This window comes from Melopsittacus undulatus, chromosome 4 (assembly GCF_012275295.1).
Source record: "Melopsittacus undulatus isolate bMelUnd1 chromosome 4, bMelUnd1.mat.Z, whole genome shotgun sequence".
NCBI classification, from domain to species: Eukaryota; Metazoa; Chordata; class Aves; order Psittaciformes; family Psittaculidae; genus Melopsittacus; species Melopsittacus undulatus.
The window spans coordinates 41,199,541-41,224,025 of record NC_047530.1 but is presented as its reverse complement, the minus strand read 5'-3'; the positions used below and the strand labels follow the sequence as shown (position 1 = coordinate 41,224,025).

Here is a 24,485-nt window from a genome sequence, read left to right as displayed (position 1 = left end):
TTTCCTTTGGAGTTTTCTTTTTTTTAAATTTTCTCCCTAATTTCATGGGAGGCCAAGTAGCTGTTCCCATTACTCCAGTAAGGATTTGGTTTTTTTCAGCTTATTATCTATTTCCACATCCTCTGTGACTTCATTGCCCAGGTGTCCTGGTTTTGACACCACAACAGCAGGATAAATTCAGGTGTGCAGAAGAGGTGTCGACTTATCTAACAATGTAAAATAAATAACCTGTTTTCTTTAACTTCTCAAAGAATAATAGACTGTTGCTGACACAAAAAAAAACCCCAGACGGTTATTGCCTTGCCATGAGGCCAGGATTTACAAATTTCTAATCACCAGAAAGGTGAGACTTTAGGAAGGCTTTTCACTAGTGAGGTGTAGAAGAAAAGAGGAGAGAGGAAGAAAGGGAAGGCAAAATATCCAACGAGTTTTGGAGAAATCCTGTTAAGCTGAGAACAAGGAGGTCTGGTGTAGAATCTGAGACACTGGGAGATAAGACCCACTGACAGGAATTTACCTCCATAGGAAGATGTGTCATAGATGGTCATATGTGGCTCAGCAGCTGTGTGACAGTTGAGCTACACAAGTTGCATAAGTGCATGCTTTTTGCTTACCTTGTTTGCTGAGTTAGTTAAACTGCCTGGACAAGACACTGAATTAAGAACATGTACCTGAATGATTTAAAAAGATGGTAGAAGTAAAAATGTCAACAGAAATCAGAAGTTCTAGCTTCCAAGCATGTGCTGGCTACTTGGCTGCATTCCCCAGCTGTTTTGACACAATCAACATGTCTACAGATATATGATTATGTGTACACATGTGCTTGATATGCAGATGATATGCAGTACCACATGAGGAAAGGAAATACTATCAACAGTTCCTCAGGTCAATACTTACGTGCAGTGTAACTTCTGCTGGTTTTGTTTCCATGCCTCATGTTCAGGAACTGTTTGCCTAATGGAAAATGTAAAGTCCATGGAAACATTACTACAGAGCAGCCTATCATTCCTTTCTCCTGAGTAATATGAGCAAAGAAAACCATGTAGGACAATACGATCCCAGATTTGCTTCAGTACACTGTGATGCTGATGTATCTGGAAGCACAAGTTTCCGTTTAGGCTTTGAGTTAGGAATCAGTGAATTCATCTGTCTTCATTGGTCTGGCTGAGCTACAAACAGTTCAAATTTCACAGTGTAGCATTTTTGAAAGGGAGCAGGGAATATTTTAATTTATTATATTGGCTAATGGCAGATTCCTTTGTGAAAAGCAATGAATATTTGCACAGCAAGTTCTCTAAAGTGATGAAGCCAGCTTCAGTGCTCAAAAAAAACAGGCACAGGGAGGAAAAAAAGTATAACACACCCCTAATAAAACAAGAGTTCCTCTGAAATGATGTTTAGTAGCTAGTCAGAAAGTTTCTCAGAGTAGTAATTTATTTATACTTTTGTCTATGCTCTGTTGGCAAACAGTTTATCAGAAGTGCTTCATGAGATTAAATGTTTATCAACATAGATCTGTGCTAGCAAACCCTTATGCATTCTAAGCATTGCTATAGCAGAAATAGCAGATGATGGGGTTTTAGTGCAAGTACTCAATGTCCTTCCTTCGTTAAAAGTTGCACTGTTTTTAATTTTGTCACCCAGCTTCTTAGACATGCTGTCACATGTTGCAAAGATGCTTACTTTTTTAATCTCCTGACTAGCATGCATGCTTGAGAACAGAGTGCCTGAACGCTATTTGATATTATTGATAATTTAACTGTGTTGTTGACAATTACCTGTGCTCAAGCGTTGGTACACTAATTGTAAATAAAACCAAGCCACCATTAAAATCCTGACTCACTTAAATTGATCAGAATGAAAGACGAGCTCTCAACCTCTGTTACGGGTTAACGTTGAGGAATGAGACAACAAAATTAACGCACTTCTGTGAGATCACGGCTCCTTGCAAAGAGTCATGATAGCAGCATCTGAACAAAGTTCAAAGGATTCTAGTAATTCCCCTAATTTTCCTTTTAGGAAAACCAGTCAATTTGGCTTGACTCCTGGAGCTGTTGAAGAACAGAATATAATCTTTACCAGTGAGACCTTTAAGTGGACTTGCTTTTAAATATATACACACATACATTTTTACTGAGAGAAATCTGATAATCAGCCTGAGACCATTTTTACGTTTATTTTACAGCTGATTCAAGATTAAGGCTGAATGAAAAAGAAAAAAATATTAGTCAAATTTAACCTTGTAGGAATGTTCCAACTGAAAATACAGACAGTACAGCATGGTAGAATAGTCAACACATTTGAACTCTACACAACCACAACTGTTTCAGAACATGTCACAAGGACAGTGTTATCAGAGAACTTCCTTCAGTGTTCAGCTCATGTTGAAAATGATTTCTTTTTTGGCAGTAGGAGTAGCAGAAAGAGGTGGGAGGAGATGAGTAATTTTTTTACAATACTTTCTAATTTTCTATAAAATACTCCCCCCCTCCCCCCGAAATTTGAATAAAAGTGCTTTTTCTTAATTTATTTTACATTACACACTGTCTGACCAGTAGGGGTGCAAAATACTTAAGAAAAATTCTGATGGCTTTGGTAATGTTATGTATCTGGCATAGATTTCTTCTGGACAAAGCTCTTCAATGAAAGAATGGATTTACATACTCAAAAGCTGACAATTGTAACATAAAGCCAAGATTTGATCAGTGGAGGTTTACCATAAGTGGTTATTAGCTCTTATCATTGCATACTTCTGCCTTTCATCCTGTGTATCTTTTCTTTCTTAACCTCAGTCTTCAATACCTATGTATCAACTGGGATTTTTTTTCAGACAGCCTGTGGCATAATTTTCAGCTTGTCACTGAGTTACTCTGGAACATGTTTTACAGTGCAGCCTGAACCCCTCTCAGAGTTAAACTAATATTAAGTAATACTAAATAATTAGAAATGAAAATTAGTATCTTTAATTTTTTTAGGAGAGATCCATATTACCCTGTCAATTCAATGGAAGTCAGTGGAAAAGCAGAAGCAGCACACTTCTCTAAAAACTAAATCCCCATTAATGTGTCCTCAACTCCCCCACTACCCCAATATGTTTCAAAACTGATTGAACCTGTGATATAAAATCAGTCCATGTAGGTTCTTACAAATATGTTTTATAGGTATGCAGGTTAGCTGGCAGCATTTTCCTACCTACCTCTACATAGGCTTCTTAATGCTGAACTAAATTACCCCACCTACTTCTGATGTCATTCCAGGGATATTTTAAACAGAAAGAATAACCAAATGAACCCATTTTAATAAGATTTTTATTGAAAACATACACAAAGTCAACAAGTTATTTAGCTTCTGAATGTACATTTTAGAGAATATTCATATTAGAGAAGAATATTTTAAGAAAAGGAGAAATACAACCAACATGCTGCAGTTTACATTACTAAGGCATTTAGGTTTAAAAGCAAGTTATACTGTGTGCATGTGTGTGTGTGTGTATCTACATACATAAACACACAAACATACACACACAATTTATCTGATTTGAAACTGTACAGTGCTATGCAATTAATTATTTTTTGCTTCTTCTATTATTTTCAACACTAAATAAAGCTTTTATCCAAAGTAGAAATTGTTCACAGAACAGCAGTTATAATCTACTCTTCAAGAGTTTGCTTACAATACTAACGATGCACAAAAAAAACCCAGATTCTCATGGGAAAGTTCTCTCTTACCAAAATGAGTCTCAAGTAAGAAAAACACTAGCTTGCAAAGGCACCGTGGAGACAGGTTTTAATACATTAAATACAACATGAATCATTCACAATAACAAGTTTAGTGTTTCTGGGAACTTTTGTAAATACAACACAGTTGGTCACACAAAAATGTTTCTGTTGATTTGTCTTGGCAACTCAGATACATCAACAGTGTAACAGCATAACAGCTTTGTTCCCATCTGACAGAAAATAATGGCAGTTCTGCAAGGCAAACGTTAAACCTGACCGTATGTATTTATTAATTCCACAGTGTTTTGACAGATTAGAGGGGATACAACTTAAAGGATGCTGACACGCTCACTGAGGGCTTTCATTTCTGTTTCTTCTAGCTTGGTGTTTTCATTATGGTTAGCACGTGGACTGATAAGGTGTGCTGGATAGTGCAAACCATGTTCTCCTGAATACTGTTCCCATCGGAAGTCATCACTTTCATGGGTGATGTAACGTTCCCCCATTTTACATTCAAGTTCCCTTAAATCTAACCAGGTTTGATAGTCCTGAAACAAAGTAACAGCAATAGTTTTAAATTTCCTGAAATAAATTATGTTCCCTGCTACTATCAAGATTATGCAAAGTGCTATTTACTCTGCAATCTAAAGGTCACGCATTCCTATTACTCCAGAATGAAAAAAAAATCTTATAATTAATAAATATGAAATCTCCCTATAGAGATGTTTTCTCAATCTAGAGGACTGTTCGATAACTTAATTTTATTAACCACTGTCTTAAATATATATATAGTATATATGGAGATGTTACTGGTAGTAACAAAATTTGCAAAATGTATGGATAGTCTACAGATTTCCATAACATCTAAGTGACACATGGTTGTAATACAATTCCTGACACTAGTCACAAGGTGAATGAGGAAGAATATCTGTATCATGCATGTACATCCTAGTGATCTTTATCAGACAGTGAAGACAGTTGATCTCTATCAGAATGTGAGCTTAGCTTGAGCTAGAAAAAATCTGCTTTTCCCAATTCAGGCAACTGCTGCCATGCTCAAAGAGACTTATTAATCTAAACATCAAGGTACTTTGGAAATCTGTGATAGTCAACAGTAAAGCTGGAAACTGGTTTGGTTCTCACACTGTTTGAGCTTCATGCTCTGCAGCCTGTCATCTGTCTAAAGTATATCTCAAGTTTAATATTTAATTTCTTATTCCCACCCAAAGTGTAAATGAAGCTGTAGCAATAAAGTCCCATGCAGACTAGCCTCAGCTCACAATACTGTACCCAGTTTTCTTTTTTTCTCCTTCACCTTGTTTTAACCTAAGACATAACCCTGGTCACCTAGTCAAAGCAGCAGAAAACCCCCACACTGTAAATGCATTAAAGCCTTCGTTCTCAGTATCTCACATGCTTTGGCCTATTTCAAGCACAGACATCCTCTCAGAATTCACCTCTACTCGCACCACTGTTATCTTTCCTTAGCCGACACTATTGGTCTCTTGGGGAAAAAGGACTCATCCATGGTGCTAGAGCTGATGCAGTACTGCCCCACCTTAGCTTACCACCACTCACTACTGCATGGTGATAAAAGTGGATGTACAAAGGCGAAGGACTCTGTCCCATCATGTGAGACAGCCAGCACACTTGCTGCAGATCTTAGCCCAGATCACCTCTCAGGTCTCTGAAGTCTTAGACAAATACATTCTGCAATCATTTTCAGGGAGAAGAGCAGGAAAAAGACTGGAGAGTGACAAGAAATCTAGGAGTTAAAAAGCAAGCCCATAAGGAATGTCCCTGGAGGAGGCAAGTTGCAGGGTGGGAGACTGCAGCCCTTTTCCTCTATACCAGCAGGTCATAAGGTACTGGAGCAGGACTCAGTTTTCAGTTTGGATAAAGATTCCTTTGGGACTGTGGATTATGCATCTCACCTGTGCTATGCCTTTGCCACTACTTTCCCAGATGTGAATCCTTTGGGAGATCCCATGGACTGATGTCCCAGCCTGGCCTCAGCCTGTCCCCATCCCCAGGGAGGGGTCCAAAGTGCCCAGGCCTGGGGCACTCCCCAGGTAGCCTACCCTGATCTCTGCCTGGGGGCAGTAGAACAGGTCCTGGCTGCTCACTACGCTGGTTCTAGCTTAGGTCTTTAACTTGCAGTGATTTGGCTGCTGTCAGAACCAAAAAATTAACGTATGAGAAGCAGAAGACAGTGGCTGCTAGCATCTCAAAAATTCCTAACATTTCAGTTTTTAATGGGAAATATCAACTGGAGATGGCTAATGAATATTCCTAGGAAGCATACAACTTCACTGTTTCTTCTGATGACTGTGAAGTGAAAGCCCATTGATTAGTTTTAACAAAAAGTGAATTGGGGTGGACTCCAGGCAATGAGATAGTGTACATCAAATGACTATAAGGGTTTTTTTTTTATACATCATGTTCTCAGTGGACAAACGAGATAAAAATATTTTTGTGGTGTATCCTGAAAACACAAGAGAGTTTAGTATTGAAATCTAACACTTCAGAAATTAATGAGAATCTGTAGGTAAACTGGTGAAGGAAGATAAGGTCCTCAGGATCTGAAAACATCTTTGGGTCTGTAGATTTGCTTAGATTCTATTGTGCTTAAAGATGAATTTTTTTACATACTTAGAAACTAAATGCATAACAAAAAACATGGATTTGTAGCAATACCTGTAACCACGGGTGGCTTAATGTTTTGTCCACACTGTAGCGCTTTCTCATTTTCACTTGCAACAAATTATTTATGAGATCAATAGCTGAAAACAAATAATATTGAAAAATGTCAGTTTAAATATGTATTTTTTTTAAACTAGGACATGCACACCAGAGAGATAGAGACATGGCAGATGTAAAAGGAGGACAGTTATCCCTTCTTATTCCAGTCTTTTACAAACTGCAGTCAGAGTTGATGTCCTTGAAGGTACCCATGCAACCCTTCCTAATGGGATTATAAGTGTTTTACCAAACAGTTACCTGCTAGCTAGCATAGCCTACCCCTGTGTGTTCATTCGGAGACACACAGCAAAGACTGAGGATAATTCTCTAAGTTCCTGTTCAAATGAAAAAGGTCTCATGTAAGTGAGGACTACAGTATTCTTCAGGTACCACAGTAAACACATCTGCATATATTTCTCTGAGACTCTCAGTATCACTTTAAGGTGACCGACAGCAGCACCCTCCTAGGCAAGCAATCAGGTTTTGAAGTCACTAAGTCTTGCAACACTAAGCTTTTGAACAGAGGATTGCTTCTACCTGACAGTCAGCAGTAGGGTGTTTGATAAAAGCAAGCGGGCTTCTTTACAAATTTCTTACTTTCTATATTTTTGAAGGAGTCAATGATTCTCTGGGGTTACAGGTATGTGCTCAGTGGTACCAGTGCATGGAACTGTACCAAGTGACCCATTTGGAAAAATCTCTGGGATGCTGCTAAGCTTTGACAGCATCCACTAAAACCTTATTTTTTTCTTTTCTTTTTTTTTTTTTTTTAAATAAGAAAGAGAAAAGTGCATCATGAAAGGTTAAATTCTATTCTAGGTGGTGTTAAATTTTTGCCATGTGACCTGGGGGAACCTTATTGTTTTAGAATAATTGACTGGCCACTGGGAATTATAGTATTACTGCAGCTTTCCCATTTCATTACAGTATGTCTTGACTTGTGCAAAGTATACTGGTTTATACCTTTATGTAGGTGAAGAAAGAGATCAAGTTTCAACAGCAAAAAGCATTTGGTATTTTTTACCGGGAAATCGTGGAATTCAAGTAAAGTAATTTCTTAAGCGTAAGAGTTCTGAGTATCAGAAGTCAAGATGCAAAGAATACATACTGGCAAAGCAACAAAAGGACAATGCTGCATAAAGGAAAGAAGAAGCTAGAGAGTACAATACAGACAGACTGAGTGCTGGAACTGAAGGATTAAAGTATTTCTTTAGGGATCTGGAATAGTCTGTTAATAAGAAAATTCTGAATTTAAGTGGTGCTTAATTGTAGAGGTTCAGACATTGATGGGTTCTGTGGGACTATTTAAAGGAAATGAGGAAAGATCCTGGTTATTCTCTGTTTCAGCTTACAAAAACCCCATGTTGTCCTGAGAATATCCTGACAGCCACTACCTAACATAGTTTGGTCTGGCCACAGCTCATATAAGATGCACAGTACATATGTACAGTACACATAAGATACATGTTGACTCAATTTCTGAATAAAAAAACCCCATATAATTAATATTTTGCTGATTACACTTGAAGTTGTACTGGTTAAAAACACTGGAGAGAGAATAAAACTGGGAAGGTACTAACACTTAGTTTTGACATACAACTCAAGTGTGACCCAGGGCACCAAATTGTGACATCTACTGTTAGGACATTAAACTTTTCTGTCTAGGAAGATAAAGCAGGTTTGAAAAAAGGGTAGCAACTACACTGTATTTTACAGTAAATTTTATGAATTTTCATTACAGACTTGATTATTTTTTAAGCCAAATTTTAACGTAATCCTTGTCAGACATTTTAGGAGCTTTATAAAGTATGAAAATATTTTTCTGTAAAATCAATAATTCAATAAATACAGAATGTTAAGAAAGATCACCTATGGTCTGCACATCATCTACAGAAATCCAACAGGTTATCACCAAGAAAGCAACCTGAATGAAAGCTCTGAGAGGATTATGGTACTGCTTTTTCTAACACTTTTATGGGCTCCTATTTACTTTCCATGACTTAAGGATAGCAGCAGTCAGCTGAGGGCTTATCAAGTTCCACGAGCTGCAGACTTTGTAAGAGGCGATAAACTTGTCAACTACTCCAGTAACATGACTACTGGTCATTTAGGTTATCGTTCAGCAGGATATCCAGGGGGAAGATTCAAATCCAGCTTTAAGAAGCTGGATGCCCCCTTGATTTTGTTTAGTTGCATTTTATAGAGAAGAACCTTCAGAGTTGAGGTTTGTGTTTCTAAACTGCTCACAGCAGTTTATTTGTATGGCAAATAATGAACTGTAGTAAAGACACAGTTACAATTTTCACACTGCGTATTAAATTAACACATGGCAATTACAGTTTTCATAGGGATGACTGCTTTAATTCACTTAGGATGTGACACACATTAACAAAAAAGTTTCTGAAATATCTGAAAAAACTATTCTGAACCTACCATTCATTTAGTCCTACTACACAGACTTTAACTTTTCATGTTATAAAAAAGAAATCACCTCAAGAATATCAAGAAAAACAGTCCCAAATTAACAAAAGATTAACTCAGTCCATAATTTTTAAAGTACACCCATAATATTAGCTACTTTTACATCTATCGCTTACAAAAAAATTAAGCTGCTGCCATTAATACAAAACTTTGGACTTCCTAGATCCTGGGTTCTTCTGAGTATAGGTCTATTGATTACCGGTATAAGATTTGATACACATAAACCCCTTCCTTACTGCTGGTAAGTATAGTTTTGTTGACAAATTATTTTTGCAAAAACTGAATCTTCAACTGGCAGAGATTATTATTTTTAGGGACATGGATTCTGCTCTACTATCAAAAAAAAAAAAGCTTGACCATTATAAACTGCACATCCATAAGAGAGAGATTTTCTAACAGTAATCTATCCTAGCAAACATGTAAGTATAGCCAAGACCTTAGTTTAAACAGCTAGTTAAACATTTACTGAGGTAGAGCATCTTTGAGGAATAATATGCATTTGACCTTCTTGTATTTAATGCTCATTCATGTGACTTTCTCGTTAACGTGAGAAATGAGTTGCTATTCACATTATGCTGAAAAAAGTCTCAATAAATACTGGCTTGAAGGCAGCCAGGGTATTTATTTCTGACTCAAAAGCAGTGTAACAGGCATACCATGATCAAATTTAATGCATGTAAGAAATTGCATTGTTGCCAAATTATTTAACAGTATGAAGTAGTGTGAAGCACCTAATCAACAGTGTGCACATCACATAGCTCATCAGGCTACTAGTAATAGCTGTGTTGGTAGCTGATGAAAATATAATTATGAATACAATGACTTATGAAAATTCCACAACAGAACAAAACACAGCATGAATAATCCAAAGTTCGACATAGCACATTGTAGGACATCCACTAACTAATTCACCTTCTAGTGAAGACACACTAGATAAAATACACTCATAGGCAGATAAAATCCTGCAGAGAGTACTGTCTTTATATATAACATGTAGATAAGCCAAAACAAATCTTTTGAGATGATGCAAACTTCGTGGACTGCAAGGTCAAAGTTGGAAACAAATAGTACCACTGTTGAAAATAGCCTCCATGTTTGACAGATGTGAAATTTAAAACTATAAAATAGGAAAGAATTCTGCAAGCAGATTCATTTGTATGAATATCTAGCAAAATTCCACTCTGAAGTCTGAATTGTCATACAGCAATTCAGTGAATTTAGAAATAAGCTGGTTTGACAATCATTGAAGATGGAACAGAAACAGCAGACTGGGTGACAGGATGTTGAATAGCTGTGACAAAACCCTAAGTTTACCACAGAAATGCTCTCTCTAGAGTAACATTTCACAGTTCCATTTAGACATACAAACACAAAAAATGGAAGGTACTGGAAAAAGGTGGGAAAATGCAGCCACTTAGTGGGGGTGGAAATCAGGATTCCCTACAGAGGAATCTGTGAGATCTCTGACAAACCTTACCATGTAAAGCAATTGGATTTGATGAAGTCAGAGAAAGGATTTTGTGCATGAGGGCTAAGCTTTGGGAAACAATGCTTGCAGAAACATTCTGAATGGATATCCAGTTGGGAAAAAAAAACATTTCTGAAAGCTACAAAATTTGAAAGGCCTTAGTTTTTATAGGTGAAGTTTTAATGGAGGAAGAGGACAGACAAAGCATTACTCAAAAAATCTAGAATTTCTCAGGAGAAAGAGTTGATGAGATTAATCCAGATGTTATGACATCAGACAGACACATTATGGAGTGAAAAGAGTCACTGTTGACGACTAGACCACATTCCTGAGTGGCAGAGAAGACAGAACTGTTGATAGCGAATGAAAGACATTAGATACTGAAAAATGTTATCCTCAAATGGATTGTGCCTTCTTTCCTGTCTTGTGATTGTAAATTTTTATTTTTAAAATTGCTAGAAAATGCCACAGAATTCTCCAGAAAATAAACCAGCACAGACCACACTATTATATTCGTGACGCAATTTTCCTCCAAAATACAATTTCTTCCATATCTTTTCGCTCTGAACCTCCTATACTTTAAGTGTATTATTTATGTATTTGTGCAGTTTAAACTGTTACAGGTTATGTGTTTTTAAAAATCATTAAAAAAAATTAAAAATTTTAAAAGCCAATTTAGTTTTACCTTAAGACCAGTAACTGATGAAGGAACACAAAATGGGAATAGTTAGACTACTTTAGCACTGTCGTTGCTTTTCCAGAAACAATGTTTAGGTGTGACCTACCTCTTTTTTTTCCCCTTCCCTTTTGAAGTTGTGGTAGCCTCTGCATTCCCACTCAAAAATTAACGTGCTGTTGTTTGGTAACATCAGAAAAAGCATTAACTGAGCACTAAAGCCAAAGTGGTGATAACATCATTCGCCTTATTTGTATACTATCCATTAAATGCAAAGAAATATGTGATTTTGCTAGAAAGTAAAGCATCTGAGCTTTTAGTTCTTCTCTGATTACAATAAAAATAGAAAAAAAACATGGCAAAACCTAACTAGCTATTCTTAATTGTTTCTACATGAGTTGTGGTCTGAAAAGAGCACTAAAATAACTACACTTGAGAGAAGTTTTACATTAAATTTGGTTCTTTGAGACAGGGTAAGTCATAAGCAAGGAAGGAAAGGTTTGTATGCTGTTCTGCTTTCCTCAGTGTTGGTTTTTGCAATAGGCATACAAAAATTCCAGCACTGCTTTCATTAGCCATTCTACGATAAATTATATGCCCTTTAATAAAGTCATTGCTACACAGACACTGGCTACACTTTGGTGACAATTGTGTACCTTAATCTGAATAGAAAATTGCAGAACAAGATAAAAATTCTGTAACTTTTGAAACATTTACACCTACACATACACAGAAATTCACGCAAATGAGTTCCTGTGGTTTGAGAAGCGGGTAGTGCAGGCATGCCAGCTGCATACATTTGTGATCCTAACACTGGTACAGTTGTGAAGTAAACACCCTCCCCACACACATCTATTGTCTTATCTGCCATCAGTTGCTTTATGAATCAAGCAGGATGTTGCTATAGGCAGCAATAGGTTTTAATAAACATTTCAATAGGTTCGAATAAACATTTTTTCCTTTTTTTTTTACCTCAAATTGTCATATGATTCCTTTTACCACTTCTCAGTATTCCACAACAGAGTTTCTAGGATTACCATATTATAAACATTCATAGCAACCAGTACTGACATATTTTAGCAGTAAAAAAAGAGCTAACAGTCATACATATTGCATTCTATCAGGTCAGAGAACCTGAGCATTTTTATTGGCATGCATAGATCAGAGTTAATTCTTTTAGATGGTAGCCTAGATCTTCCAAGTTCACTGAATTGAGGCATGTAATATAGTCTCTGGATGAAGGTATGCTTTCAAAATCTAGCTGTAATGTACAATTCATAATGTACAATTTGTAGAGTGTATTGTTAAAGAGTGCTTAGATCCAGCACTGCATGAGAAGAAAGCAGTAAGTAATTGCGATGAGAATATCTACATTAGTTTTATTTATGGCAGCCTTTTGACAAATGTCTGTCATATTTCAAATTCACATAGCATAACACTTTAAAAAGACCTTTCTTACCTGAACTAAACATAATATGTATTTTGCATTTATTTTTTTCTGCAACAATACTTGTCTAATCAATTTTGATTTCAATTTTTCAGTGCTATGGCAATGCAGCAAAACTTTGGTTGAAGGCTTCTTGAAGACTGTGGTTGTAATGTGTTAATGTTCTGTCAAGTATTTGCACAAGTTTTTAAAAGTCAATTAAACTGGACTACCTGCTGGATCTTCAACACTTTTTCTTTCTTGTAAGTAAAAATCACTTAAATTACCTTGTTTTAATTTTAAAACAAAGACTAATATATTTTTGCAAGAAAATATCTGTGTAGATCCTTCATGACAAAAAGCAATTTCAATCATGGCAGCTTGAAAGAAATCAGCTGATCAATGTTTATTAACACAGACTTTGTCAGATTCCACAGCGGCACAACATTCCACACTGTGATACAACTCCCTAACAAGTTTGAGTGGAAGAACTAGCTGATGATAATTACCGTCTTCTGAGGAGAATTATTGTTATGATGCAAATTCCATGAAATAGTTAAACAAGAAATCTACCATACCTTTAAAAGAAATCTACTCTACATCTATTTATATATATATATATATATTTTTTTTTTTTAAAGTAATCCTGGTCATGTATGTTAAAACTTCTGTTGAAAAATGTTCAGTGATCAAGAATAAATGGCAAAAAGAACAACAGAAAAGATATGGCAGGCTAATACCCAATTCATTAGCTTAATCTCTTTGGGAAGCTGGAAGAGCCTAGGACAAGCTAAAGCAAGATTTTCAAGTGCACAAAAGTAACCTTTTGGGATTGAAACTAATTCTCTGATTGAATTTTGCAGATTCAGAACACTTTGTGCACAGGTGTTCATAAGCCCCAGTGTATTTATCTTGAAATGAGCTTCATTTTACCATAGTTTACATTCAAACAGATGTAGCCTTTCAAATTGTTTTTATTCACAATGTTTAGTAAGCAACTTCATAAAACCTTTAAGATAATCTGTTTCCCCACAAATGCTTCAGCCATTTGTAGAATCAGTTATCATGGCACTGTTCAGAATTGTAATTCAGATTAGATGTGTTAAGACATCAGGGACAGATCTGTATTTCAACCATGCTATGTGGTCACAGATAATGGAAAGTGGATGGAGAGAGCAGGTCCCCAGTGTCCTCTTGTGGCCTGCACAGGAGCGTGGACCAGAATTGCTGACATGAGAAAAACATTTCTTTATTTCCCCTATGTAATTTGGAGTTTGAGTGCAATTTTGAGCTCTAAAAATTAGCATTATCAAATAATATTGGGACATAATAGATATGTTCAGATTTTTTCAGGCTTTCATTTAGCACAACAGAGTGGCTCAATAGCTAGCAATTTAAAACACATAATAAAACCACAGTATATAAACCAATTTTAATTTAGTAATCTGTTAAAATGTGTTCTTTCCCCCCTTCTGCATGTTTGCAGACATATCCATTAACAACATATCCATTAACTCTTAATTAAGGCTGCAATTCTGTAAGAGGAGATAACACCCCAGTAGGTGAGCTTCCTGTAGGTGCTCTACTGCATCTTCACCTTTGAATGTAGAAATTGATCTTCTGTCTACCACAGTAGAAACCTGTGGGAGATGATTTCTTGCAGCCTCTTCTGTGTTGACTGCTATTTGCGTATCTCTAGTGCCAGATAGAGCACTGCTGCCAACAGATTCTGTCAGCTTACATATCAGAAGTGTGTGAAGGTTCAGGAGGACTTTAGTGTGTAACTGTGCAGATTTATAGCTGCTTTTTTCAATTATTTTTTTAAACCCCAACAGATCTCATCAAACTTTGTCTGCCACCGAGATAAAATGAAAATACTCTCAAAGCATTTTTCAACTGGGAGTCTCAAACAGCCATAATATATAATATAGTAAGCAGTAGGCACACTTCCCTAGGCTACACTTCACATGTAAGTTAAACATGCCACTTGAAAACCAGAAAAACTGTACTGTAAAAAATGGAAATGGAAATCCTAATATTTGAATTTAATTTGGTACATAATACAATTCAGAGTAAAATATGAGAATCTGATAATGTTTCCTTCACTTTAAGACTTATGAAGCAATCTTGCAAAAAGGACACAATGATTTAAAAAAAAAATAAAATCCCAAAGAAAATCCAGCTGCCTGAAATTGTCTGCTATGTACAAAAAAATGCTGGTGAAACCAGAACTTGTATTTTTAAGTGCCCTACTTAGTTGCATTTAGAGATGTCTTTAATAGAATTCATTTACCTTCTTTAAAGATGTTCATAGTGAATTATTCATATTGTTCTTTTACTATCAAAAGCCTTTGACGCCATTGACCAGAGCTCCAGTTTCAAAGTCTCATTGGTTATCTCTAAGCCTTCCCTCCCAGCAGGAAATCTCTTTTATGACACTTTCTCACACTGTTCTTGAAACCACATCTAGCTGGGATTGTTCAATCTTTTTTATCTTCTCCACAGAAAGCCTATCAGGGTACAGCATTCTATTAAATGGAAACTAAATTACTGACACAAGTAGAGTGAGAAAAAGACTGAAGAGGCACTAGATTTGAAAGAGTAGGTACAGAAATAAGTATAAAACAACAGCATTTCCAGCAGCCAAGGTGCCCCACAAGATTCTATAGTAACTTAATCTGTAGGTGGCTATGTGCCTCCTGCAGGACATTCTGGACAGATCCCATGCTAGAGGATTTACTCCATATGCAGTCTACACATGCTCTGTATGAAATGTCTAAGGCAGCTGCTGGCACAAAACAGACACAGTACATTATGGCACATTACTGTACCTTGAAATTTCAATTTACACACACTATACATTGGTATGTATAGGGAAGAAAAATATAAAGCAAAATACAACTACTTTTTTAGCATTCATATAAAATTAGCAACAAAAAGATATTACCTTCATGAGAAATTTCTTTCCATGGATTAGGTGGATACATGAAAGCGGCGTTCTGGATCTGGTCATGTATATCTTCATCTTCATTGAATGGAAAGGTACCACTGAGGCTTACATAAATGATGACACCCACAGACCACATATCCAGAGATCTGTTATAGCCTTTGTTTCTCAGCACTTCTGGAGCAAGGTAAGCTGGTGTTCCTACAACTGAGCGCCGAAATGATTTCTCTCCAATGATTCGGGCAAAGCCAAAATCACAAAGTTTTACCTGTTTAAAGAAAAATGATATAATAACAGAGGTATTATTATCAAATACATAGTTGAGGAACTTTTATCATGGTTTAGCTGTGAGATGCATCTCTTTGAGAGGAATACCCTTACTCCATCGAGGAATTAGACCAGATTACCAGTCTATTACTTTATTCCTTCTTTCCATGAATAAACCACCACGAATAAAATCAGTAACATGGGACAGCTTAGAATGAAAGAAATAGGGCTTTGGATAAACACAAAAGCTTAGACTTCTGGTGAAAGCACTAATATGAACTTGTACTTATTCATTCACAGCATAAGAACACAGCAAACAGAAAAACTGGTTTACCAATGGCTTTTTCCTAAATCAAGCAAGTTGACAAGATTTAGTTCTTGAACTCCCACTTTTATTTTATTATGGACCTAGTTAAACCCTGTCTCTCTGCAAACTTCTCTGTCTAATTTCTTCCGAGGGACAGACTTAGCTGCTTAAACATTCTCACTTAACACCTCAGTACAGATCCTTTCTTTCCAATTACTGCTATTGGCATTATTTTAAAATTATCAATAGTGCTCCTTTTGAATATGGGCAGTTGGAGGAGATAATAGATGAACTCTGCAGATCAAAGGCAATAGAAGTTGATACAAACACCTTTCAGTGAGAAATCCAATGAGCCACAAAGCATATTTAAATATTCTGCAATCTACCTGGCTGTCGTGGTTTAAACCAATCCGCACAGCTTGTGCACTCACCCCCCTCCCCGCCCCCCCCCGCTTCCCTGACTCCCAGATAGTTAGGAAGGAGAATCCAAAGAATGTAGCCCCCATGGGTTGAGATAAGCACAGTTTAATAGCTAAGGTATAACACAAATCACTACTGCTGCTACTGCTACAAATAGTAATGATAAAGCAAATAACAAGTGAAGAGAATACAACACCTCACCAGCCACCGACCCATAACTCACCCCACCCTGCCTGACTGAGCACCGATCGATATCTCCTCCATCCCCTCAGAGCTCCAGCCCTTCCAGGTATCTCCCGGTTACATCCTGGGCATGATGTGCGATGGTATGGAATACCTCTTTGGCTAGCCTGGGTCAGGTGTCCTGTCTCTGCTTCCTCCTCCCCTCCTTCCCTGGCAGAGCATGAGGCTCAGAAAAGGCCTTGGACAAACCAAACATCTGAGCAGTAACTCAAAACATACTTGCTATCAGCACCGTTCCCAGCCTGAAAGTCAAAACACAGCACTGCACCAGCTACCAAGAAGGAGAAAAAATGACTGCTACTGCTGAACCCAGGACACTGGCATGTAAATACTTCTTTATGAGTTCTTTCTATCTTTCAGAAAAATAACTGCCTTTCTGGTGACTGCTTGCAAACTGTCACTTATATGAACCAAATCTACCCGATGAGTAATTTGTGCTGTAATGGTGAGCAAACCAGAAACAATCACACAGATAGTTAAGTCACACTCCAAAATTTAGTTGAACAGTTTAGGTAAATGACACAAGGCAAAGATTTTCAAACATGTTGTCTTTGGAATGTTTGTATTTGAACAAGGGACTATTATTTTCATATCTCAAAATTCTGCGTAGTTCCTGGAGGAGATACAGGCAGGTCACTAGCCCTTTGTTCATGAATAAGCATTGCTAAACTTAATAATTTGAACAACTGATCTTAAGAAAGGGCATTATCTACTTACCTGTGGGAAAGGATCAGCTGATGCCAATAGCACATTTTCTGGTTTGAGGTCACAATGAACAATATTTTTGAAATGAAGATGTCTTAAAGCAACAAGGATCTGTGAAGAAACATAAAGAAAGAAATTCTGTTTTAAATGTTGTACCTTTTTTTATATAGATATTGTTTGGACATTATCAGTGGTCAAAGAAACAAGGACTGGTGTAGAGAGAAACAATCCAACAAGAATGTACCTTTTAGAAGAACGTAAACAATGGAAAAAAAAGAAAAAAGGCAAAAATGTCAGCTACTATGTGCTGTGCCTCAGGTTTTCTTGATGTTTCACTGGATGCAATATGGTTTTTCCCTCTCCACAGACTTTATATGCTAAACAGTTAAAAAACTAGGTTCTAAGGACTTGTTTACATTTCTTTTGTTTGAAATCTTTGGATGCAGAAACATTTTCAAAATGACCTTCTAAATTCACTCAAAAAAATTCAAAGAAATCTTATATAATCCAGTTATTTTCTTGATGAAAGAATCAGGACTGTTGCACGTATTTCTATTCCATTAGACACACAAGAATGTGGCAACAGAATGTAACATATTCATCCTATTCCCACTGCTTTAACTCCATTCCTTGATTTTCATCTGGGGCCGGCAGAATTTACTAGTATATTAGAGGAGGGAACAGCAAGGTGGCTGAACAAACCTGGGAAGGCAAGAAACCAAATTCTGAAGCTGGTGGCAGTTTTGCCCATGAAAGTCTGAAAACTAGGAAACCTGCTACATTCCAATCTAAATAATAAACTTCCACGGCAACACCATTGTTCCTGCTCCTTTCTTTTTCCTGACTGCTGAAAGAGAGGCTGCTCTGACTCTGTGGTTGTTCACAGCTCAATCGTGTATCTAAATTTAAACTAGTATTATGGGCAGCCAAAGAAGCAATATGATAACACAACAACAGGAAGAACAACAAAAAACCCAACCCAGATCACATTGTTAACAGAAGTCATACAGGAAGCCAAACTCATTTAATCAGAGGTCAGTAATGGAAAGATCCAATTTCAGCATAAAAAATATGCACAAAATTGCACAGGAGGAACTGCAATTGCTAGGTATGGGGGAGTTCAAGAGGCTCAATTTTCTTTGTGTGTGTCTTCAATGATTTGTTGTTAGTGCTCTGCATCTCTTTCTTGTGCTTAATTCTTCAAGCATATGAGAAACTGCAGCTTGATGACCCTCCCTTATGGCAGCCAGACAGCTGCACACGTCTAGTCTTAGGTCCTCTTAATGGTTTACTACCTATCAGATAATGTACACAAAGCCATCTTACCATGCCTGGTATTTCAAATCAGGCTTTCATAAATCAGACAGGGAAACTATACCATAAGCAAAACATAAGAAACAGTGATAATAATTAAACTCAAATCTCCTTCTAGGTCTATAATTAATTTCTTACCTGAGTAATTAAAAACTTGGTTATTCTCTCTGGCAATCTGCCCTTTTCACTTGACAGGATCATCTCCAGCATGTCTCCATGGAGTTTTTCCATAACAACAAACACTCTTTCTGGCGTCTCAAACATACACTCCAGATTCACAACTCCAGGATGGTGAAGATTCTATTAAAGATAAAAACATGATCAATGGGTTTTAGCATTATATAACCAGTCCTCAGACCTCTGAAAAGCAGACAATTTTTATATAATTTTAACTGTATGCCTAACTGTCATAATTTTAACTGTATGCCTAAACTGCAGGCAACAGGCATGAAATTTCTACGGACAGTACAGGAAAATTAATGGACTTCAAATTAGTTTAACAAACACATTTTTCTTATTGTGCCTAGTGTTTAAAACTGCAGAAATTGTAATTCTTGATGTGATGATGCCAATACACTTGGTCCTGGCTGTTTACACAGACTAAGCAGCAAAAACATTTGTGATTGTAAATTAAAATAATTATCGTATTATCTAGTATTTATGGAAATTAATAAATGGAGTCAAGAGAGTGAAAACAAAAAATACCTGTAAAATTGCAACTTCGTTACGAAGTTGACTTTCCTGTTTAGTTGGAAACCTTAGTTTGTCAATTATTTTAATGGCAACATCTCTTCCCGTTTTGCGATGTTTTCCTGCATTAATAAAACAAAAGGCCTCTATAAATTAACATGATTAATTCTGACAAGTGTTCCACTTTTACTGGATTGTACAGACACAATCAAATCATTCTCACAGCAAATTAAATCACTGAGTCATTATAAGTTTTCTTTCATTCCCCCTTTTTCTAGCCTTTGACAAGAGAACTTTTCTCATTATCACCTGACAAAACTGTTTAAACACATAAGAAAAACACACATATGGGAAGTCAAGTCTGCATTTCAATAATATAGTTGCAAAGTTAACTTTCTCGCATATATCTATGATCGTCCATATAGTTCAGCTGCATACTCTGCAACCAGCAGGTTGTAAGCTTAGTCCTTCAATAGTAGCTCCAGACTAGCAAATAATGAAATAAATGATCTCCTTCAGGCATGTAAGTGCATGTCCCAGGTTTACTGGAGGCCATAGAAATTCTTCAGTGAGAAAGTTATTATTCTCACTTCACACTGTCTCAAACAACAGCTTTACAAATACACTCCCGAAACTGATGAAAAAAGGATGAGAAAGAGAGGAAAAAAGGGTAAGAAAATAAAAGAAAAACCATTCTAAGAAACTACTGTAAAACAAAGAAAAAAGGTCACGAAAATTTGCCAAAAACAACAGCAAGATGGAATTAATTTTTTCTTCAGTCCATTATTGTTCTCAAAAAGAATAGTTTTCTGCACCTCAGGGTTTTCTTTACTAGAACTTACAGACACTATGATGCTATTAATACACATTGATCCACTAATAGGTAGAAAACTTCAAATTACAAAACTTAGGCAACAAAACAATTTAATTGTTTAATGAATACTGCTTAGATAAAGCAAAGTACATCTGATTTCTGTATCAAAACATTTCAGAGCCAAAATACTTTCATCATTCAAGATATGGTCTCTCTTAAGCATATTGTACAACTCACAAAAGCCTTACCTCCATAAACAATTCCAAACTGTCCTGATCCCAACACCTCATCTGGGAAGATTTGGTACACAGTGCTAATATCCTGTTTATATAAGGATAACAAATATTATGCCCTGAGATACGGAAACAAAACGTGCATTTCATTTTCTTTTTCTAGTGGGAAGCAGCATGCATTTACTCTAGTACATTCAAATCTGTCAAAAACATTCACATGGGTTTTCTTAAAAGCCACCTTAACTGCAATTGGTATAAAAGCTGCTGAATCCTCAATACATTTCAGCCACTGCTAGCTTCCAGGCAAGTAGCCTCCATCATGCAGCATTACACAAACTTTGTGAAATCTGAAGATGAAAGTACATACGGAAATAAAGAGGGTCTTATTAGCAGCATTCTACTGTGATATCCCAGGATCCTAGATCAAGGAATGACTTCTGGGTTTTATGAAAAGGGAAAACTTATGAATTTAAAATTTTCTTGAAAAAGTTCCTATGTCAGCTTATGTCAGCCATGGAAACACAAGTGGTTTCTTAGTTTACAGAAATATTTGTGAGTATCAGCAGTTCTGCGCTTTGGCTTTTTGTGTTTGTCCACTGAGAGGGGTAAAGTATTCCATCAATGCCAGTGTGGGAATTGTACATCTCAGTATTTCTTAGTGCCTAAACACAGGCTAAAGCACAAGCTGTTAGCAGATTCATTTGGGAGTTGCAAACAAACCTCAAATCTTGGAGCTCAAGTTTAATTTTCCTGACATTTAAGCAGCAGCATATACAACAAAGAGTAAAAGAATGCCAAGAAGTTGATAATAAAGGCTGTCTTGCCTTTCCTTAGGAAACAAATGGACACATCCCTAGCAGTCAAACTTCTCCTGTCAAATGCCAGAACTGCCTAAAGCTTTACTTGGCTGCAGGGAGCCATGTTTGCTTCCTATGTCCTATGTGTCCTCTGTATGTAACAGCATATGTAACTTTGGAGAGAGTTTAATTTTCATACAAGAGAGAATGTCTGATCTCTCAATGATGAGAGGAAATGGTGTATTACTCAAGGCTTGTGATTACCTTTACGAAGTTCAATTGACAAATTCCATGAACTAATAACTTTTACAGCTCTTTATTCCTTTTGATAATTAGCATCCTGCAGGACCTATAGTCCGATTCTGCGTTAAGTGAAATGACCCATATGTAGTTGTTGCATCTCAAGAAAGGGTGCCATGAAGATTATTTTTTTTTCTCAAAAGTTATCAAAGCTTTTCTGTTTTGTTTGTTAATTTCTACAAAGTAAGTGAAAAATGGCTGATGGGTACTCCTCAAACATTACTCTTTGCAAAGCAGATCAATGACTTTGCAAGCTTAATCACTGCATATCTAGCACCAGCACCCAGTGAACACTCACCACATTCTCTTGAACTTGGCAGTTTGACACAGAAATACTGATGGATATATCCCCTGGGGAAGAAAGCAAAAGAGTAAAATATACTTTAGATTGCTGTGCTTTTAGTTCAAACATGTAGTCATAGGAAATGGCATTTACATTACATCAATACCTACTGACAGCTCCAGAAATTGGACCAATTTGGTCAGCTTGTTCATTTACCAGCCAATATATAATTACATCAGGCCACAACTATGTCACTTGCATAACAGATTTTCAGTGTATGGAAAAGAACAGAATTACACATTTCATTATTATTTTGTTAACAGTGGAATCTCATAATTCCCATTTATAAACTTATTACTGCTTTTTTCCATGCTATCTGGGGGCTTTATATCTCATGCAAATAACGTTATGTATGCAACTAGGGTAAACCATTTTTATTTGGTGGATTTAATAAGTTTTATTTATAGTGTCACCTACAATGTATTTGATAGTAGATGAAAGCTAATACACATTCAAATTGGTCTGCATACTGTTAAAAGTAATACACATTTCAACTGTCTTAAGGGACATCATCAAAACACATTATGGAAGCAAAGAAATGTGTATTTGTGCATCAAGTCCAGCCTCCACAAATTCAAGAGCTTTGGATGTTCCCATAAGCATTTTCAACTGCAAACCTACTGAGGGATTCAATAAAGTTGGAGAATATGCCTATTATTGCTAACCGTACTACACAAAGTCATCATTTTCGGAAGAATGTTTCTTTGGAGCACCGCAGCTTGTGTCTCCTGCTTCTGCCTAGAATCCTGCTCACGCTATCTTTTCGTTTTCTAAGTATGGATTTCAGCTTCATCAAAACCACTGTCCTCACTATAAAGCCTGTTATTACACACTGAAGTTACTCACTACTACCCATCCGCACCTCTCGCAGTTGCGGTAAGCAATAAAAATAACTTCTGCCCCAAATGGCTTATTCCCTTGTCCTTTCTTTAGGAATAGACTGGGTTTGGAACTAAATGCTTCCATTACATAGAGGCTTTTTATCATTGACAGTTAGTTTTCAAATGTATGTACTGCCTTATGCTTACATGAAAAAAAGCATGGACAAAGACTTATATTTCAAGTCTTATATTTGGAGAAGAGTGAAGTTGCACCATAGGAATTTGCTCTAAGGGTCTCAGATGAGCTTATTTTTTTGCACAAAAGCCCCAAAGATAAATACAAATTTATAAAGAAAAATTTCAGAGTTCCCAAGAGGAAGACAGCTGTCATTCCCAGCCCAGATTTCTGAGTGATTTGTTTAGCTACATTGGGATTAAACCAGGGGCACTACGCAACTAGACTGATTGAAATGACATCCAGAATTAGACCTATTTTATGCAGGAATGCTGATGAAAAAGCAAAGGATATTGTTAATCTAATCTGATATGTAAACTGTTGTGCCTGGAGACGTAATGCCACAGCCTGTTGTATTACTTGGTTTCTGGAGGGCTTGTAGTCTTATTAGCATTCTGTGATGCATTAATAGCATCCAGATGTCAAGTGCTAAAGCGGGTGTATATTGCAACAAAAGGCCTAATCCAAATTGTGTAGACATACTCAAATTTGCTTTACACTGACTAAGCTTGCGTAAAAGTAGAAGAGCAACGGCAGTAGTAGATGCAAAGTAGTGCTCCGTGATACTTTGTTATCAGTACCTCAGCTAAATTTAAATGTTTGATTTACATAAACTGTCATCTTTGTTAGAGAATTACCCAAAGGTATGTAAATTAAAGGCAAAGATAAATTCAGTCCTTTTGGTCCTGGGTAACATCCATGCCTTGTTGTGCTTAGAACAGCTGTTCTTTACACTTGAGCTCATTTCATCTCAGCATGGGACAATGCTTGTAGCAGTGGTACAGCCAAATGTGATGAAAGGGAGAATATCATCTACACTGCAGTGACCTGAAGAGTGAATTGCTGCTTCTCAAGATAGCTAAAAACATAAATTACAGTAATCAGGGGAAAAATCTATTCATTCCCAACTGGAGGTCAGAAACTTCATGCTTCTGCACAAGGAGGCTATTACTAATGTGAGCAATACAAATGTGGATAAGATCCTTTACTAATCTAACAGCCATCTGCTTGCTAACAAATCTGCATATTGTATATTAATACATATGTTCTAGTAGAAACTGGAAACACAGGGATGACAAATTTAAAATATGTTTAAAATAATATGCAGACAGGTGATAAGTCTTTACCAGCTGTGCAATACTTCCTTTCAATGTGTGCTAAGACTGAACAATATAATTTGTGATATGACTCATCTGAAAAGGGAGAAATGAATAAACTTACTATGCAGGCTGGCTCCTGACCCAGTTGATGCCCCTTTAGGGATGACGGGCATCAGGGCATGCTGTATTGCCATCTCCCACATTCGTGCCACATCAATGCCAATACCACTGCTGATAACACTGTTATTCAGTGGAACACTTGAGAGGTTTTCTATGTTTTCTCCAACATAATAAACTATATTTGCTGTGCTTATTTCAAAACAATGAGGACTGGCTCCTTGAGGCAGCAAAGTGAAAGTTTTTGCAGGTTCCAGAGACAAAATTTCAGACAATGGGATTTCCTAAAATGAAAAAAAAAAAGCCCACAAACTTTTCTT

General features: G+C 36.7%; 1 protein-coding gene across 1 annotated transcript in view; it reads right to left on the bottom strand.

The window, feature by feature from the left end:
* Positions 1-3,292: 3,292 nt before the first annotated feature.
* PRKD1 (protein kinase D1) overlaps positions 3,293-24,485 on the bottom strand; it is a 131,879-nt gene continuing 110,686 nt past the window's right edge. The window contains exons 10-18 of the mRNA XM_005149292.3: positions 24,170-24,449; positions 21,848-21,900; positions 20,468-20,540; positions 19,421-19,527; positions 18,854-19,015; positions 17,414-17,512; positions 15,460-15,727; positions 6,417-6,502; positions 3,293-4,267 (exon numbers count right to left, since the gene is read on the bottom strand). Of these exons, the coding sequence (XP_005149349.2) occupies positions 4,049-4,267; positions 6,417-6,502; positions 15,460-15,727; positions 17,414-17,512; positions 18,854-19,015; positions 19,421-19,527; positions 20,468-20,540; positions 21,848-21,900; positions 24,170-24,449 (1,347 nt within the window). The 3' untranslated portion in view covers positions 3,293-4,048. The remainder of the gene's footprint in view (positions 4,268-6,416; positions 6,503-15,459; positions 15,728-17,413; positions 17,513-18,853; positions 19,016-19,420; positions 19,528-20,467; positions 20,541-21,847; positions 21,901-24,169; positions 24,450-24,485) is intronic.